The following is a 19,884-nucleotide window of genomic DNA, read 5'->3' on the forward strand; positions in this document are numbered from 1 at the left end:
AAGATGATAGTGAAACACAGATACCTCTCTGCCATGTTATTGTGTCAGGATCAATGTCCAGCCGGACAAAAGCAGCGATTTCTTCCTCTGTCAGCGTGTCAGGGTGGACCTTATCAATGCCCAGTTTCTGGATGAACAGAAACACATTAATATCTCTTTTTACAGATTGTATAATGCATGGTGTTAAAGATAACTAAAACAGCAGTTCATTTTCAATATATATATGTATGCTTTTGTCGCATTAAAAAGTCTTGATAGATTATAATATATATATATATATATATATACACAAATATATATATATATATATATACATTTTTCACTTTCATTCCAATCGTGACCAATACGATTGAGATCCGGGGATTATGGTAGCCATGGAAGATGCATGAATTCCGTGTCATGATCCTAAAACCATTCACGCACAATCCTGGATGGCTGCATTATTGTTCTAAAAGTAACCTGCACCATCAGGGTACAAAAGTGCAGCACTGTAAGTAAACTACAACATCTGTCTGGTCTTCTGAAATAATCAAGGGACCTAGGGTATACCAGGAGAAGATGCCCCACACCAGGGCAATGCCAAATCCAATCGGATAGGCAGGCCCTAATAAAAGTGACCACACAGCGTATACTGCCATCTTAGAACATGTGTGTATTTATACCTAATTAAATTGATCATCTTCAAGTTCTAAACTATTTGAAAACACACCTGAACAGGGTTGCAATGTAATATGGCTCAGCAGACAATCACTAGCTTTACATGCTGCTAGAGCCAGTCTTTCAACATAACCACCAGCTGACATCACACAACCACCAACCGCAGGTCAACTGGCATTCTTTGCATGCCCTGGACTGAATGGCAGTGGCTGTCAGAGAACAACTCTTGCAGAAAGTTTGCATGGCCACCGCTTGCACTGTGTCTAGAGATAGCCAATGACATTGTTACAAAACTCGCCAAGCACCAGAAATCCATGCTGACTTGTCAGATATGTTTCTGTTAATCAATACCTTTTGAAGGCTCTGAACAGGCTATTTAATATAAATCAAAACCTCACTTACCTTCAGCCGGTTGATCTGAATCGGAGAAAATGTCCTAACTGTGTTGTTTACAGGAACTAGCCGGTTATACAAAGCCTGGGAAAAAAAGTGCTATTTAAAATAGGATAACAAAGCTCCTCAGTTTCCTGGAACTCAATGACCATCTAACCTAGCCCTGTGGCCCTTTACAAATTACAGAGGACCACATTACAGGAGGACTTTCTTACAGTTCTTAAACTGGTCATTGCCATTCCATTCTAAGTTTTGCATTATAAAACATGCTTTTAAATAAAAAGAGTAGGGAATCAGAATGCCAAAATGTTCATGGACGAAGAAGTACCTTGTCGCTCTGTGTGTTTTCATGGAACATGCGGGCATCAATGGCAGCAGCGACCAGGTTGTTGGCTGCAGTAATGGCATGGATGTCGCCTGTGAGATGCAGGTTAAACTGGAATGCAAAGGGAACCATTTAATACTTTATATTGCAAGACCATAATCATGTAGAACAGATGTTTCGAAAGAAATACAGTAGTCATTGAAAAATATTTTAAGAAACGTGCTAATGTAACATACCTCCCCTTGGTAGCCCAATGGAAAGGTCAGGAAGGGATTTTACAATGTTACAAGATTCACGACAGTATCAATATTACACACTACAGCTTTATATTAAGAAAATATTAAACTCCAAGATGATTGGGACAATATACCTCTTCCATTGGAATGACTTGAGAATATCCTCCTCCAGCAGCCCCACCTGTGCAGAGAGAACTTTGAAGTGAACAGAGGTCCCATTTTATATACAGAAAAAACAGCTTTCATTGGTTTTTATTAACGTCAAGATACGGTGAATAAAAACCATAAAAATCACACCCATTTTGAAGCAGTATAAACGTTATATTAAAAACAAACTTGCCTTTGATTCCGAATGTGGGGCCCTGAGATGGCTGGCGAACACAAGCGAACACGTTGAGTTTTAGGTGGGCTCCCAGTGCCTGCACCAGCCCCACTGTGGTAGTGCTTTTACCCTCACCCAGTGGAGTGGGAGTAATACTGCAAGATACATGAAAAAAGGGATGTCAGTAAAATACAAGTTAGAAAACAACATTACACATGCTAGACCTCGCACACCGCAAGTCTTTGCTATACAAAAGAGCCAGGGGTGGCTGTGTGTAGCGCTTTTAATCTTCTCACCAGCAGGAGTCAAAATCCTTAACACCAGCAGTGCATTACTCATTATAAGTTTACCACGGGTCATTTTGCAGTTTTCTCCTGCTTTCCCCATGCTTATATTATGCATTTACTATAGTTTACACTGGTTTGCCATGTTTATCAGCCACAGTGTGAGTCTTGAACTCACAGTAAAAATATATCAAACACCATCCATCCCCGTTGTTTAAATAAATTATGCACAAAATTGGATGGGTCTTTTTAGTTTCAGAACTTTAACAATAGATGTTTTCTATATTTACTAAGCTTAAAAAAGACCGGCTTACCCAGTCACAACAACGTATTTCCCATCCGGCTGGTCCTGGAGTCTCTTCATGGTTGACAGCAGGATCTTCGCTTTGGTTTTCCCGTACAGCTCCACCTCGTCTGAAAACAAGCCAATTTCTCTTGCCAGCTTATCGATTGGTTTTGGAATGCAGGCTCTTGAGATTTCAATGTCACTGCAAAGAAACACAATTGTCATTCCTATGTGTGCAGTGAACACTTTCATGGCAAGTTTGAATGGCTTTTCAAACAACTTGGTGCTGTTGTCAGGATTAGTTGTAAGCCACAACCTATGTATTAAAGTGCAAATCCAAATTGTTAAGCTAGAATCATATATTCTAGGCTCCCGCATCCGGTAAAGGCGCTCTGCGTGGAGTGCAGGATGCTCTCTATAACCTTGATGTCACCGGTTCGAGTCCAGGCTATTCCACAGCCGACCATGGATGGGAGCTCCCAGGGGGCAGCGCCCCATTGGCCGAGCGTCGTCCGGGGGGAGGGAGGGTTAGGTCGGCCACGGTGTCCTCGGCTCACCGCGCACCAGCGACCCCTGTAGTCTGGCCGGGCGCCTGCAGGCTTGCCTGTAAGCTGCCCAGAGCTGCGTTGTCCTCCGACGCTGTAGCTCTGAGGCGGCTGCACGGTGAGTCTGCAGAGTGTAAAAGAAGCGGGCGGCTGACGGCACACGCTTCGGAGGACAGCGTGTGTTCATCTTCGCCCCTCCAGAGTCAGCGCAGGGGTGGTAGCGGTGAGCTGAGCCTAATAATAATTGGGCATTTCAAATTGGGGAGAAAATAATAAAAGCTGAAATGGCAACGACTAAATTAAAAAAAAAAAAAAAAAAAAAACAATGACATTGCATTTACATCTAATAATATACATGTTAATTTCTTTGCATCTCTTGATTTGAAAGCGGACTGTCATAGCAACACACTTCAAAAAATATCTTGAATTGAACAGCAATCGCAGGTCAGGTAAAAAAATAAAAAAGTAGATTTTTAGTTTTTAAAGAGCCAGACGGACTCAGATGGACTACAGACACAGGAAAAAGTTAAGCACCAGAGGGCCTCAATGAGTGAGCAGAGTGTGTGGAGACACCATGTCACAAATACAGAAATATTTAATCCCCTCAAAGCCTTTATGTCAGGAGCATTTATTTTTAAATGGCAGTCAGCAAACAGGGCCCATGTCAACTGCCAAGACTGAGAAGAACAGAAGCCTCATAGCTTTTGTCCTTGAGCACAGTAAACAGAAGTGGTCCACAAAGACACAAAAGGGCCATTTTAACAATGCTTTTACATCAGTGCTAAATTAATTTAGATTTTCTTTCAAACTCTGAAGCATCACCAAAAAAAAAAAAAAAAACAGGTCTACATTTAACACCACGGTTAAAGCTTTGGGAATATTGCGCAAAGGTACAAATATATACAGCACCATTATAAACTGCTAGCTTTGTTAATATGTGTAGGTGTTTCCCAAATTATCTTAATGTAAACAAGTTTATTTACCTTGGTACTGGGTTTAGAAGATTCAGACTTGTGAGCTGAATGTGCCACCTTCCTGGTTTGTTATCCTCCAAAAAACGCTTTGCACTTTCTACCGTGTTCTGTTGACAATAAACAAAATACAACATATATTTACCGGAGAGCAGTGAATTTGTTTTTGGTTTCCTGGGACACATATAATACACAAAACTGTACAAATGAAAGGGTGACACACATACAGACAGAAGGTTCCTTCATTTATACAGAGATTCTGAGACTGTCAATAACTTGTGCTAAAGAATGTCCTAGCCAAGTTTCATCACAATTGGCTAAGCTACTCTAGATATGTGTAAAAACGTAAGAGCGATATACATACATAACATGCAGTCACCTCCTTATATCCCTAGATCCTGACACTCAATATCTTTGTCCTAACCATTGGAAATGGTTGTTTCTTACTAGTGTGCCTAAAGAATGAGCAACATAAAAACTGCATCATATTTACGACACATGAACCAAAGCCATTTTTTTTTACTGGAGTCTAAATTTGGTTTTATATAAACCCATATGTATTTTCTTTCTGTACCTTTTACATGTACCTACGTCACAGAAAGATACAGTTATAGAGTCTACAGCAATCTACAGTCCACACCTCCATCAGCATGGCCACAGTCATTGGTCCCACACCACCTGGTACAGGGGTTATGAAGGAAGCTCTCTCCTTGGCTTCATTGTAGGCAACGTCTCCAACCACCCGCTTCCCGCTTGCCTTTGTGCTATCTGTAAGAGAACAACAACAAACTAGTAGAACTAGACATATAACTAAGCACCCCCGACAGCACAGTGGGATGGCCAGTCTGAAGGTTATTATTATTTGTTTATTTAGCAGACGCCTTTATCCAAGGCGACTTACAGAGGCTAGGGTGTGTGAACTATGCATTAGCTGCAGAGTCACTTACAATTACGTCTCTCCCGAAAGATGGAGCACAAGGTTAAGTGACTTGCTCAGGGTCACACAGTGAGCCAGTGAGTGAGCCGGGATTTGAACCGGGGACTTCCTGGTTACAATCCCTTTTTCTTTAACCACTGGACCACACAGCCTCATGAAATAAAACCGATATGTGGAAAAATGAGAGTTAATTATATTGAAATACCAAAATAAACTTCAATGTAATGTCAATTTCTTTTAGTATTTCTATAAGCACTATTGAGTTTATAGTTATGGATGACTTATATATATATATATATATATATATATATATATATATATACACACATATATACAGTACTATGCAAAAGTTTTAGGCAGGTGTGAAAAAATGCTGTAAAGTAAGAATGCTTTCAAAAATAGATATGTTAATAGATTATATTTATCAATTAACTAAATGCAAAGTGAGTGAACAGAAGAAAAATCTAAATCAAATCCATATTTGGTGTGACCACCCTTTGCCATCAAAACAGCATCAATTCTTCTAGGTACACTTGCACAAAGTCAGGGATTTTGTAGGCATATAGTCAGGTGTATGATTAAACAATTATACCAAAGAGGTGCTAATGATCATCAATTCAATATGTAGGTTGAAACACAACCATTAACTGAAACAGAAACAGCTGTGTAGGAGGAATAAAACTGGGTGAGGAACAGCCAAACTCAGCTAACAAGGTGAGGTTGCTGAAGACAGTTTACTGTCAAAAGTCATACACCATGGCAAGACTGAGCACAGCAACAAGACACAAGGTAGTTATACTGCATCAGCAAGGTCTCTCCCAGGCAGAAATTTTAAGGCAGACAGAGGTTTCCAGATGTGCTGTCCAAGCTCTTTTGAAGAAGCACAAAGAAACGGGCAACGTTGAGGACCGTAGACGCAGTGGTCGGCCAAGGAAACTTACTGCAGCAGATGAAAGACACATCATGCTTACTTCCCTTCGCAATCAGAAGATGTCCAGCAGTGCCATCAGCTCAGAATTGGCAGAAAACAGTGGGACCCTGGTACACCCATCTACTGTCCGGAGAAGTCTGGTCAGAAGTGGCCTTCATGGAAGACTTGCGGCCAAAAAGCCATACCTCCGACGTGGAAACAAGGCCAAGCGACTCAACTATGCACGAAAACACAGGAACTGGGGTGCAGAAAAATGGCAGCAGGTACTCTGGACTGATGAGTCAAAATTTGAAATATTTGGCTGTAGCAGAAGGCAGTTTGTTCGCCGAAGGGCTGGAGAGCGGTACATGAATGAGTGTCTGCAGGCAACAGTGAAGCATGGTGGAGGTTCCTTGCAAGTTTGGGGCTGCATTTCTGCAAATGGAGTTGGGGATTTGGTCAGAATTAATGGTCTCCTCAATGCTGAGAAGTTCAGGCAGATACTTATCCATCATGCAATACCATCAGGGAGGCATCTGATTGGCCCCAAATTTATTCTGCAGCATGACAACGACCCCAAACATACAGCGAAAGTCATTAAGAACTATCTTCAGCGTAAAGAAGAACAAGGAGTCCTGGAAGTGATGGTATGGCCCCCACAGAGCCCTGATCTCAACATCATCGAGTCTGTCTGGGATTACATGAAGAGAGAGAAGCAACTGAGGCTGCCTAAATCCACAGAAGAACTGTGGTTAGTTCTCCAAGAAGTTTGGGCCAACCTACCTGCCGAGTTCCTTCAAAAACTGTGTGCAAGTGTACCTAGAAGAATTGATGCTGTTTTGAAGGCAAAGGGTGGTCACACCAAATATTGATTTGATGTAGATTTTTCTTCTGTTCACTCACTTTGCATTTTGTTAATTGATAAATATAAATTATTAACATGTCTATTTTGGAAAGCATTCTTACTTTACAGCATTTTTTCACACCTGCCTAAAACATTTGCACAGTACTATATATATATATATATATATATATATATATATATATATATATATATATAGACAGATGGTTAATTTGTATTGGACAATAACCATTATCAAACTTAAAACCATCAGAAATCGGAGTGTCTACTTGTTTTAGTTATAATAGTATACCACATGCTGTTTGTTTTAGTGAAATCCAAATCCTTATGTAATAACTGTGCTGCACTGCAGTCAATGCTTTCTATAAAACAAAGGTCACGCTGTAGCCACTTCCATTACATCCATAAAACTGATAAGGAAACTCAAATTGTACTTTCAAGTCTGGGGATTACTAGAAGTCAACCCTTTTCATGAACTCAGATGCCACCTAGTGTTCAACTCCTTTTAAGTATAGTTCACTTCTCTGGCTCCTGCAAAATTTGCATTCTGTTCCTCTGCATTCCATGAGGATCAACACATAATTATTATTATAATATACGTCTGTTTAATAGAACCACGAAATTGAAAGAGGACGTAGTCATTTTAATTGACCATTCCCCTTACAATTTGCAATCATTCTGAGTGGTTCTGGGTTCTGCTGGGCCTATCTGTCTATTTAAATAGAGTAAGTGGGGCTGACTGTATTGGAATGAGGAAGGCTGCTTAGGGCTGGCAATTAGTACTCACAACAAAAATATTAACTCAGTACTGGAATAACATAACCCAATACCAAACACCATACAAAGTGGGAAATAAAATAAATAAAAATTGAAACTTACACTTTAAAAATCTACCAAACTCAGTTTCGCAAACGGATTGGTGGGAGGTAGGGGAAAGAGTTCATTAGTCGCTCAAAGCAATCCATTCTTTACTGACAGGTTGCCCTAAACCAATGATTTCACTATGTAACACAATTTTTGTTCCTGGGTAGTAAGTGTTATTTCCTAATTGCTTATGCCTCAAAAGTATAGAAAATGGCTGTTATTCCCCACAAACTTTGCTTTTGTGACCAGGAGTGATATTTTGAAATTTACCTATATCCAATGAGAAAACAGGCAAATTTGTGTCTTTTCGTTCACATAAAGTCAGAAAAAAACAACATATGAATCCAAATTAACATGTATTTATACTAAAGTAATACAAAAATGACTACAAAAGATTTAGAAGTGAGTAGTTTTTCGAGATTTACGATTATACTGTAAATCACTTTCACGAATCAGCCCCCAAATGTAGTCTCCCATCATGTTCTCGTTATACTGTCCTTCATTGACAGCTCATCCAGGAGCCTCAAAGCCGTGCTGCTCCATAATGGTAACAAGTACCCGTCTCTTCCCCTGGCTCACTCGGTGCACCTCAAAGAGGATTACAACAGCATCAAGACCTTGCTGGACGCCTTGAAGTATGATGAGTACGGCTGGGACCCCCGGAAGGTGCTGATGCCACCACTGCACATCAAATTGGGCCTTATGAAACAATTTGTCAGAGCTCTAGATAAGGAGTCAGCAGCCTTCAAGTACCTTCAAGACTTCTTCCCTAAGCTGTCTGAGGCAAAGGTCAAAGCCGGTGTCTTTGTCGGACCACAGATAAAGAAGATCCTGGAGTGCAATGAATTCCCCAAGAAGCTCACTAGTAAGGAGAAAGCGGCTTGGAACAGCTTTGTCGCAGTGGTTCGGGGCTTCCTGGGCAATCACAAGGCCGAAAACAATGTGGAGCTGGTGGAGACTCTGGTGAAGAACTACGGCACAATGGGCTGTAGGATGTCCCTCAAAGTCCATATCCTTGATGCTCATCTTGATAAATTCAAGGAGAACATGGGAGCGTACTCGGAGGAGCAAGGCGAGCGCTTCCACCAGGATATACTGGACTTTGAACGCCACTACCAAGGACAGTATAACAAGAACATGATGGGAGACTACATTTGGGGGCTGATTCGTGAAAGTGATTTACAGTATAATCGTAAATCTCGAAAAACTACTCACTTCTAAATCTTTTGTAGTCATTTTTGTATTACTTTAGTATAAATACATGTTAATTTGGATTCATATGTTGTTTTTTTCTGACTTTATGTGAACGAAAAGACACAAATTTGCCCGTTTTCTCATTGGAAATAGGTAAATTTCAAAATATCACTGTCCTGGTCACAAAAGCAGTTTGTGGGGAATAATAGCCATTTCCTATACTTTTGAGGCATAAGCAATTAGGAAATAACACTTACTACCCAGGAACCAAAAAAAAAAAAAAATTGTTACACAGTGTTTTCTTTTCACATCATGTCGCATCGTTGCTCCCCCATCATCCCCTACCTGGAACGTGGTTGATACCACAGTCAATCACAACAGCCCCTTGCTTGATCCAGCATCCTTTCACCATCTCTGGCTTGCCAGCCCCAACGACTAAAATATCAGCACGGAGAACCTGGACAAGAAAGTGAAACAAAAATAAAAACATTTCTGTCCGGACTTGCTTATTCATGTGTGTAAGACTGAACCCACAACTTTGATTGATTAGAAGTAAGACTCAATGTTATTTTTACCTGCCCAGCTAGGTCGGCAGTCTTGGAGTGGCATGTTGTTACTGTCGCGTGGTTCCACAGCAGCAGGTCATGCATGGGTGCCCCGACGATCTTACTGCGCCCGATAACCACAGCGTTCTTCCCAGCAATGGAGGTACCTTCAGAGAGACAGAGCTCTGTTAAAGTAATTGTATGCTACACAATAATTCCATAAATCGTACCTATTTCGACATGTTACAGCAAACTGGATTTTCATTTTAAAACGTAATATCTGTTACTACTTTAGGTTAAAAGGAAGTTTCCATTTTTGTTGTCTTGGAAATATGTTAAACTTGGGTTATTTCACCTCAGTATCTTCATGGTCGCAGCCTGCTACTGGCTGAAAGCATGTCAGTCAATAAGGGAAGCAGCCGATTGGTTACTGACAGGAAAGAACCCATTGAAAGGGTGAACAAAACAAAGCTGAAATACAAACCTGTCTGTTTGATGAGTTCCATGCATCCTTTAGGAGTACAGGGGATAAAGCAGTCTCCCAAGTCACCACGAGCAAGCTTTCCTGCATTTATACTAGTCAGACTAGAAGAAAAACGAGCATATCAGTGGCAGTCATCCCCAGCCAAGACTGGAATTACAAAACTAGATCCACCAGTAACATGAAGAAATAGATCATCATGACACTCATCCACTGAAAGCACATGCAGGTTTAACATAGTCCTAGATGCTTCTATATTACCTAACATGTAAGCAATAACAAACTACACTTTAGGACAATTTGTTAATCCAGGTCATTTTAGAAATTAATATACTGCGCATGTACACACAAAATATTTAAAAAAAACTTCAATTAAGATTATCTTTCTCTGCAATGTTTAATCTTTTAAGGACTATTTTGAGGAAGCACAACGGCACGTTTTCAGATGAATACAATCATTTGAAACGATAGAAGTAATAGTAATAAAGCTAACTGAAAACAATAGTTTATCTGTCTTACAAGTTGTTTCTTGATAGTTTTATTCTTTTCAGAACATTTGCATTTCCTTCAAAATACTGCTCATACAATCTTTGAAAACTGTAGCTATTCACACCCTGTTCACTGGCTGATGAAACTGACTGTAGGAGAATCGTTCGTCTACTTGTTTTACCTGCAATACTACTGAACTTGTGAATCTGGTTAACATCACTCCAACTCTCAGGCACTCTGGGTGCCTACTGTACATGGTTGTAAACAGAGCCTTGGCCAGACCTTGGCTCACAGAACATTGACCGACCAGGCAGAACATATTTCGTGTATAAATAACCAGACATTTACCCATCCACATCCTTCTCAGGCGCTACAGCATTGGTGACTCTTTCTGTATTGATGGGGTTGATAGACTCCAGCGGGAGCTGCACTATGAGCCCATGTATCTCTGGGTTCTCGTTCACTTGAATAATGTTTCTTAAAACCTAGAACAATAACAATGGAAGAAGAAAACAAAATTGTGAAAAAAGATCTGTATCATTGATGCATCCAGATGTGTCAATGAAAAGTTTGAATGAGTTTCTACAAAAACCTGTAATAGAACTTTATTGAGAGAATCCTAGAATACAACACTGTACCAATTGTAAAGAAAGGGAATGGTCTGTACCATTGATATGGCCAGAGGTTAAAACAATGCAGCAGTGAAAGGGTTCATTTTTACTGGACAACATTGGTAATGGACTAAAGAACATTTGCTAAGCACAGACAAAGGTTTTCTGTATATGTCCCTAAAGCTCAACAAATAAATGATTATATTGTAAACAAAATGACGGTAGCTGCTGCACTTGCCTCTTCTTCTGTGGCAGTCTTTGGCAGCCGGACATGGCTGGCGTTGATACCGATCTGAAAAACAATAGATATTAAACAGGAGTCTGAAAGGGATTTGAATTTGAATGCCATGATTGCCTAATAAGACTAAGAAAAAGCAGGCTGCTGTTTTATGCAACAGGCAAGGCCCCAGCCAGGGCACCGTCATGCCTTTTTTTCTGGCCTATGGTTGGTGTGAAAAATGAATCATCAATTTGACTTGCTCTTCATAAAGAAATGTTTAGTATGTGTCTACAGCTCTTTTGTGCTCGAATCCTGACCAGGCAATGTTCTTTCAGTTGTAGTTTATAATACCATGTGACATTAAGAAATGTAAGTGTTAATGTTACAAGTCTAAAACAACTTGCAGCGGTAGGTTAATTAAAAAGAAATGGGGTTCCTTTTGACAAAAAAAATAAATAAAAACCGATGCAAATAATGACTGTAAACAATGTCTTATTTTGGCCCATTGAAAAGTTGCCTTTAAAAGTTCCAGAAAAGACCCCAGTGGTTATGTCATGTGGTTTAGTTTGGACTACATAGTAGTAGATTCATGCACATAGTCTTCTGTAATTTTAATTCACTCTATTAGATAAACAACATTTACCTGATAGAGACACTTTTAATTGACAGTACTTTGATTTGCACAAATACATTCAAACTGTTTTGATTAACCATTACCTCAGCTGCAGCCTTCAGCTTCATACTAATGTAAAGGTTGGAGTCATCTCTGTCACCAACCTGAAAGGAAATACATAAAGCATTGAATATGCTTATGGCCCTTCATATATATCTTTTTTTACTTGAAGCTTCATTTTTCTTATAGTCACTTGCCAAATGTAAACCAATATCCATATTCATTATATGCATTATATTTAAGGCCTGGGAGCAGTCAACAGTTGGTCTGGTGCTTATTAACCTTACCTCTTCAATCCTGCAGTTTAGAAGAAAGAAAACATTCAATGATTTATATATAAAGACAGTCAGAACATACTGTTTTATATTTTACAGCACATCGATTGACTTTTCTTGACTGTAGTCTACATTTGATTATCTAGATAAGAGAAGCAATAAATCAAATGTCTCACACAGCTCTAGTTCTGAGGACACCGTCAAAATGAGAATGTGTTTGCAGGAGGCATGATGCAATCTGTATACAATCATAAACATGAAATAAAAAAGGCCAGGTTTAGGCTTACTAAAAGTTTTAGTATATCATAAACTGTGTTAGAGTCGGCATTACAAACTACAGGCCGAAACCCTGGCAGTTTTTAAAAGAGGACATTTCATTAATAAGCAAAAATAAACACAAAAACAAATACAGCTGTATTAAAACTAAACAACACACCTCAGGATTAAGTAACAGGAGGAAATGCTATTGTTATAAAAAGTTACACAGGTCTGATTTTAAGCCTGTGTTAATCCTGCTAGTGTTTGCCTGCAAGGATCTAAGCTTTACTAACCCATATTTTTCAATACTAAAAGCTTTATGATGTTATAAACAGCTGTCACGTTGATGTACATATAAATGAATCTCCTTTACACTGAGTTTAGTGCCTGAAGGGGGGAAAGATATTCCCTACATTTCAACTGGCTAGGAAATAGAAAATATATATATACACATTTAAAAATGAAAAATTACATGTTGCCAATCTAAGAAAAGATTTTTCCTTTTTTCTTTTTCTTAGAGACATACCTGTAGAATAGCGAGACCTGGCCTAAAGCCAGGCAGGTCCAACTTCATTTGAGCTACATCTTTCTTCAGTCTCTCTCTCACTAGCCTGAAAGGCAAGATTACAGGTCAGTTTTGAAGCAGCAAGGAGCCCATTATTTATCAAGTAAGCTTTTGAAGACAGGTTTGTAAACTTCTTACAAGGACGTTTTAGATCCTGAAACAATGGCAGCCAACAACCTTCTTCCTCCAAAGCAGTTTGGCAGAGGTTTCAGCCTTGTCGCTAAACAGGAAAACATAGCAAGCAGCTGGACTGAAGCCCCTTTAGAAAAAGGGGGGGTACAGAGTCTGCTTATTTTTCAAAACTCAGTCCTGCAATGGCTGAAAGCAGCCCAGCGGACCAACTAAACCTGTGCAGAATCACAAAACGTGCTTCCAGCAGCACCACAAAAGGAGACTCTTTGGGAGTCTGCCAGTCAAAAGCCCCGTGTCTGTAACCTGGCTATTCTTAAAGCCGAGTTGAACAACAGCATGCAGGACAGCTGTGTTGTTTTCTTGCAGTACCATATCATGGCATTGGATTAGCACTTTGTTTTTTTTCCAATTACTACTACAGGTTTGAGAGCAAAGCATGAGGTTAGAACAGGAATTGCCAAGGCTAACTGACTTGCAGTGTGCCAGATTCCAGTGTTGAAAATACAGCAGATAGCTGATTAAAGTCTAAACGGGCGACACAGCTGTGGGTTCTGCGAGTTTTCAGAGGGCAGTGAAAGCCAATCAGCAAACTCTGCAGATGGGTGTGTGCAGTGAGCATAAAAGGGCTGGAATGAAGTTGTGGTTTTATTCCAACTGTGGACATGAACTGGAGCAAACTAAACTATGTCATTCAGCCATATTTTAAAGTGATATAAAGGCTTTAAAATGTATATATTTTTATACCTCCGATTATCCCGCTGCCAAAATTTAGACAACCGCTTGTTCAATAGTCATGAAACTTGCTAAAGACCTTCTTTAGCAGTTATATAGTTTACTGTATAGTAATCGAGGTATATGAAGGCTGTACGTCCGTCCTACCAACTGTCTGCCTGTCTATATGTTACGCTTAAATGTTTTACTACAGAACCCCTTATCAATTCTTATTAAACTACGTGTATCAGATACAGGGGCGCATATGCATTGTATGTCTCTATGTGTCAAACTTTTTCATGTTACAAACGACCAATGAATTATTAGCTTTTTTGTTTATTTGCTGCCCTAAGTATATGTTGATTTCCCACATTTTGTGCAGGGATAATGATATGTTGATCCTTCAAATACACCACTTCGTTATAAACTGCTGCTTCCTGGTATCAAAGCGCTTCCTGTGCTGTAGGTCACATGGTATGACAGCAGCAAGACCACTAGAGGAATGCAGACCTATAAGCACAGGGAGTGTGATTGGATGCGAAAGAAATGGCAATTTTAACCTGTTGTGTTGAATTTAGAAGAATCTGCATGCTTAAATATAATGCAAAACAACCAAGCACAAATACATTTATAAGCATCAGTCAGTTTCGCCCTATCTCCCTATTAAATGTAGAAGGCAAGGTTTTCTTCAGCATTATTGCTCAGAGATTGTCAACTTACCTATTAAAAAGATCTGCTTCATTAACACTTCAGTACAAAAAGCTGGCATTCCAGGTTTCCCAGGATGCTTAGAACACATCAGTGTGATCTGGCAACAAATTCAATCAGCTAAAAAGGAGAGGAAGGAGCTCCATGTGACATTCCTGGATTTGGCAAATGCATATGGTTCAGTGCCAGCATTTGTTTTTTTCAGTGTACTGATGACAATAACAAATTTAGTGAAAGCCTACTTTGGAGATTTGCAACTTAGTTTTTCAACTTCACTACATGGCAATGTAGTGAAGGCTTTTACCATGGCAATGGAAGTAATTATTTGGGCATCAAAATGGGTAGTGGGAGGAGAGTGCTTGGCTTTTAGAATGCGACTACCACCAATTCAAGCATACATGGATGACATGACAACCATGACTAAAACAGTAGCCTGCACTAATCGGTTATTGGGCAAATTAACCAATAACATTGAATGGGCACGAATGCAATTCAAGCCCACTAAAATCAAGGATCATCTCTATAATTAAAGGTAAAGTAGTAGATAAAAGGTTCTACATTAATGGTGAGGAAATATCAACAGTGTCTGATAAGTCAGTGAAAACTCTTGGGAGATGGTATGATGGGGATCTAAAGGACACAGTTTGTGTGGGAGAAGTTAGACAACAAGCAGTGGAAGGGTTATAGAGCAGCGCTTTACAGGGCAAACTAGAACTCTGGTGCTTTCAGTTTGGTCTACTGCCGAGGCTGTTGTGGCCACTGACTGTGTACAAGGTTTCTTTGACAACAGTAGAGAAGCTGGAAGCTTTAATCAGTTCATACGTCAGGAAATGGTTGTGAGTTCCACGATGCCTCAGCAGAGTGGGACTTTATGGTAAAGGAATACTGCAGCTACCAGTCTCCACTCTAACCGAGGAGTTTAAGTGCGCCAACGTCCGACTGGAAATCACATTAGTAGATTTACGCGACAAATGCGTAAGGGAGGCAGCAACTGTGTTGAAAACTGTAAGAAAGTGGGCGGCAAAGAAAGTCGTGGAAGATGCAATGACTGCCCTTTGAATCAGTGATATCATGGGGCAAGTTCAGCATGGAAGAGGGGATCTTGGTCTCAGTTCAGCTCCTCCTACATGGCACAAGGCAGCCCCAGCTCAATGGAGGAAGCTGGTAGTCAATGAGGTGCAAAAGCAGGAGGAGAGGATTAGGTGCGTAAAGGCCATTTCACCTGGTAGAGTTAACAGTGCCATGGGAGGATGTTGTAGATGAGGCGTATGAGAGGAAGAAACTGCGGTATACTCAACTAGCCGCTGAAGCGGAACAGCGAGGATGGAGAGTCCGGGTTTACCCAGTGGAGGTGGGTTGTCGAGGTTTTTGTGGCATACTCTACAACCCGGTTTCTCAGAGACGTCGGATTCAGTGGCCAAGAGTTGCGTCGCACAGTGAAGAACTTATCTGAAGCAGCAGAGAGGAGCAGCAACTGGCTGTGGTTGAGACGGAAAGATTCTGGCTGGGGATCTCATGCACAATAGAAAGGAAAGCTGATGTACGGGTAAGTAAGCTGGGTTGAGTTGAGTGGGGGACGGAGGGGGGGGGTGATGCTGGGACGCCAGAATCACTGTCGGGTCCTCTTGAGGTGTGTGGGCTAGTCGACGAAACACAGAGGACGGAAGGTGCCCACTTGAAGACCCCAGAGAAGTACCCTACTTCGCTCAAACGGTTGTCATGCTGATGCGCTGGGGAGACCGCACTGTGGTTGATCCCTGGAGCCAGCATCGCAGCTGTTGTGTGTGCCTATGCGCTGGGGAGGCAAAATGAGCTGATCCCTGGTGCCAGCATTACACTTCAGCCATCAACACCAGGCAGAAGGGTATCTACATCATCAGATGAAAGGAAACGCAAATGGATGGAAACGCAGATGGCTCACATTAGTTTACTGTAAAAGCGAGAGCCGAGTTCAAATCAGCATGAAGTTTTAACATCTACTCTCATGAAATGGAAATCACTAAGAGTAGCCTAATCACATTAGGTTCAATCTGTTAAAAAATGTAATTCAAAAGCACTGCTTACACTAACCTCTAGTCTAGCTGGACACATTTAGGAATACAAGCGTTGTATGGGAATTGTTTTGGTAAGCAGTGTAAATACTTGTTTTACAATAGACCCAACTTATATCAGTAGCAGCTAGTCTATAATTAAAGTGAATGTCCACTTAATAAACTCAGTAAGTCATATTTTAATGTAGAGGCCCTCGCTTTCCTGTGGTGATACTTTATGATTAATCTGTAACTGAGTACCCAGGAAGACGAGAAAATCAATTCACTGGACCTTGTCTTATGACAGGTCATGTGCCTGGACTAAAGCAAAGTCTACACAGTATCAGGCTGCTAGCACTGAACACCAGAGAAATAGCATGGAACACAGGCAGCTTTTCACCAGATAGTATTAACACATACCTGTACTCAAGCATGCACTGTCTGTAATTAAACTGACTTTGAGGATGTTTTCAGGCTAGACACCAGTAGCTTGATAACAGCCTTGCTTAGGCTAGGCAGGTGAAAGGTGCTAATAAAATATTAACAGGGGGTTTGCGTCTACAGGACTTCTCTGGAGTTTCCACAGGGAGCGTTGCATTGGCTCTGGCACGTCTGTGGGTTAGGGAGGCAAAACACAGGGACTGTTGCTACTCATCATGCTACAGCAGACCCTACTGGCCAGGCGCCAGGTGTGCTCGTTGGCCTTTGTCCTCTAGAGCCCAATGGCTGTCTGACACTCTCCAGTTCCTAGGTGGCAATTGGCTTGGTCGTGGGACTGGAGGAGGCCCTTCAGTTCTCCTGAGCTGTGTGCGGAGCTGCTGCGGTGAGGGAACGTATATGGACATTGTAAATGTAAAGTACATTTTTAGGCACTTGGTCTTGGTTTAAATGGTCCAAGATATATGGGTCATTTTAGCTGTGCCTGTGCTAAAGTGCTGCTTTTCTTTTACTCATCAACCTCAATACTCTATAGTCCCCTATTGCAGATTTCTCTGAAATCATAAGGAACGTATTACCATTTAAGCATGTGACCTTAATGTAATAAATCCAGGGTATGTCTGTCTAGTACTACGAAGTCACAACTGGTAATCGAATTACTTAATATAGAAACTGAAGTAGATAATAGGAAACCTCAAACTAGACTTCTCAACATAAATCTATCCCTACACTCAGAGTACAATCCTCTTGTGTGCTATTTTATAAATTCATTTGAACAGGGCATATCAGTTTAAGGATGAAACAAGTGCCCCCTCCCCCTCATAGTTCATTGATAATATATGCATATTGAACTTTCAAGTACAATGCTACAGAAAACAGCTGCAAACAAGTATCAAATTATCATTTCCTATTTGACGACCAATTTACATAGAAAGTACATTTTCAAGCCTGCTGTTGGGCAAACAAAATGCTCTACTCACACTCATCCTTCTCAGAATAATACCTGAATTGCAACTAAGGCATGTCCTGCTAGGTTTTTCTTCCTCTCTAAAAAAATACCTTTTTTCAATTACCTTTCTGTTTTCAGTCCCCAGTCTCCCTTGCTAATATTTCCTTAATTCCTGCTATTTAAAAAATAATTACCGTCCTGTGCTAGTGGCATTGGCAAACTTTAGACTCTTTTCACTGAAACACTGCAAAATATTTACAAATTAACAATGAGCATTTGGTGTAAACATGGGAGACAGCATACAGCTTTAAATCAAACTACTGTAATCCATTTATACTGCAGTACCTTGGCTTTGAAACAATGTTGCAATTCCTGCATTTGTCAGATTATTTAAATCTCCACTCTACTCATTACAGTATTGAGAAACAAGGGCCAAATATGTGACCTTGGACTCATTCTACACCACCTACCCTACAGTAGCCAGTATGGGAATACTCAACAGTCAACCACTTTCAACATTTGTGCAGAATACAACTGTTTTGTTCAAACTCAACGTTTGATGACTGGACAAAGACTTCAAATCAAAATGTGTCACTGAATTTTAGTTTATTGTAATATTTCCAAACCCACGCATTCGAAGGTAGGTTCCATTCACCTTGTACACATTGTTTAGACCAAATGTATGCAAATCTCCAATTATGATTTCGTAAAAAGGATAAGCATTTTGCATGCACTGCAGTATTGGCTTTGTGTGCAGAACTACAACATTTTATGAGACACTGTAAATTACTCTTACTCTTCAGGCATATCTGCAAACAGATGTCTACACTTACAGTTCATTTGATCATGATATGGTCAATTTTCATGCAGAACCACGAGCACGGTCGGAAAATGTGTTTTTGAGGCTGCTGTCCATTTTTATTTGAGGTCATTGGGGTTATACTTTGGGCTAGAGCAGTGTCCAGGTATATTCTAACAGCATTTAAGACTCTTCATTATCATTGTCATGTACCCTACCTCGAGACGGTGTACCGATTTGACTGCACGTGATCGCCCAAAACACATCACAATGACAGATATAATTTAAATTCACCCCAATTCTATATTTTACAAGATTTGATGAATACTGTATTGCTGAAAATCGTATTTATGATGTCACTGCAGTACTAACATCAACATTTGAAAAAAAAAAAAAAAAAACATGTGTTTTAGTTACAAGATTCGTATTAACTAACTGCATGTACTGTGCAGATGCAGAAAAATACATTAACTTACGCCGAGACAGTTTTACCGCTGAGAACTTCTGCAGGCATTGTTGATCACCGCTGCTGTAACCTTTGCAGACCCAGAAGCTACAACTTCACTCTACGAGTAGCAAAATTCTTACACAAACTTTTCTGACTAAATACTCCCGTTCAACTTGCCCAATCGTAGTCCTACAGGCTTATCTGAATATCTAAGAATTTGGCGCAGCCCGCTAAGCAAGAAAAGTTGACTGAAATGTTTAACCAATCGGGTTTTGTAATTCATTTTTCGATGAATATTTTACAGTGCTCCAACAAATCAGAAGGCTGATTACATGCAAAGGGTTTACCAACGTTTCAGGAAGTGCGTGCCGTCTGGTTTACAAGAGTTTGGAATTGGCTTCTACCTCTTTGCAAACCCACGCGGTGAAGTGGGCGCTGCCATTATTGAAACGCCGCATCGGAAAAGTATTGTAGTGTTTTTGTAAGTGAATGCAGGTGTAGCTGTTTTGCAGATCAGAGTTTTTTGCCTTTATGTTTACATAGTTTTGTAACATTATAAAGCCGTGCACGTCTCTCAAATTGGAGCTTTGCGATGTATTTTTTCTTGTCATACAATATTTCTAAATATTGTATTTCAGGTAATGGAATTGTGTTAACGTGTTAGTTGCTAGAGGCCGCTCCTAATAAGCTAGCCCTCTCATGCATGAATTATAAAAGCATCAAACAACATTTTTTCCAAATATATTTTATTACACTTTATGCAATA

General features: G+C 40.2%; 1 protein-coding gene across 2 annotated transcripts in view; it reads right to left on the reverse strand.

Annotated features, from left to right (window-relative positions):
• Positions 1-19,533, reverse strand: part of LOC117973988 (C-1-tetrahydrofolate synthase, cytoplasmic-like) — a 33,696-nt gene extending 14,163 nt beyond the window's left edge. The window contains exons 1-16 of one of the 2 annotated variants that reach the window (XM_058987468.1): positions 19,147-19,533; positions 12,865-12,949; positions 11,850-11,909; positions 11,151-11,204; positions 10,650-10,786; positions 9,816-9,916; positions 9,362-9,498; positions 9,132-9,243; positions 4,660-4,787; positions 4,032-4,129; positions 2,532-2,705; positions 1,952-2,088; positions 1,746-1,792; positions 1,379-1,486; positions 1,060-1,134; positions 25-127 (exon numbers count right to left, since the gene is read on the reverse strand). In XM_058987468.1, coding sequence (XP_058843451.1) covers positions 25-127; positions 1,060-1,134; positions 1,379-1,486; positions 1,746-1,792; positions 1,952-2,088; positions 2,532-2,705; positions 4,032-4,129; positions 4,660-4,787; positions 9,132-9,243; positions 9,362-9,498; positions 9,816-9,916; positions 10,650-10,786; positions 11,151-11,204; positions 11,850-11,909; positions 12,865-12,949; positions 19,147-19,184 — 1,594 coding nt within the window. In that variant the 5' untranslated portion in view covers positions 19,185-19,533. Of the gene's footprint in view, positions 1-24; positions 128-1,059; positions 1,135-1,378; positions 1,487-1,745; positions 1,793-1,951; positions 2,089-2,531; positions 2,706-4,031; positions 4,130-4,659; positions 4,788-9,131; positions 9,244-9,361; positions 9,499-9,815; positions 9,917-10,649; positions 10,787-11,150; positions 11,205-11,849; positions 11,910-12,864; positions 12,950-13,041; positions 13,391-19,146 lie in introns of those variants that run through there. The other variant, XM_058987467.1, reaches the window with a different exon arrangement.
• Positions 19,534-19,884: the final 351 nt, after the last annotated feature.

The sequence above is a fragment of the Acipenser ruthenus genome, chromosome 15 (assembly GCF_902713425.1).
Source record: "Acipenser ruthenus chromosome 15, fAciRut3.2 maternal haplotype, whole genome shotgun sequence".
Taxonomy (NCBI): domain Eukaryota; kingdom Metazoa; phylum Chordata; class Actinopteri; order Acipenseriformes; family Acipenseridae; genus Acipenser; species Acipenser ruthenus.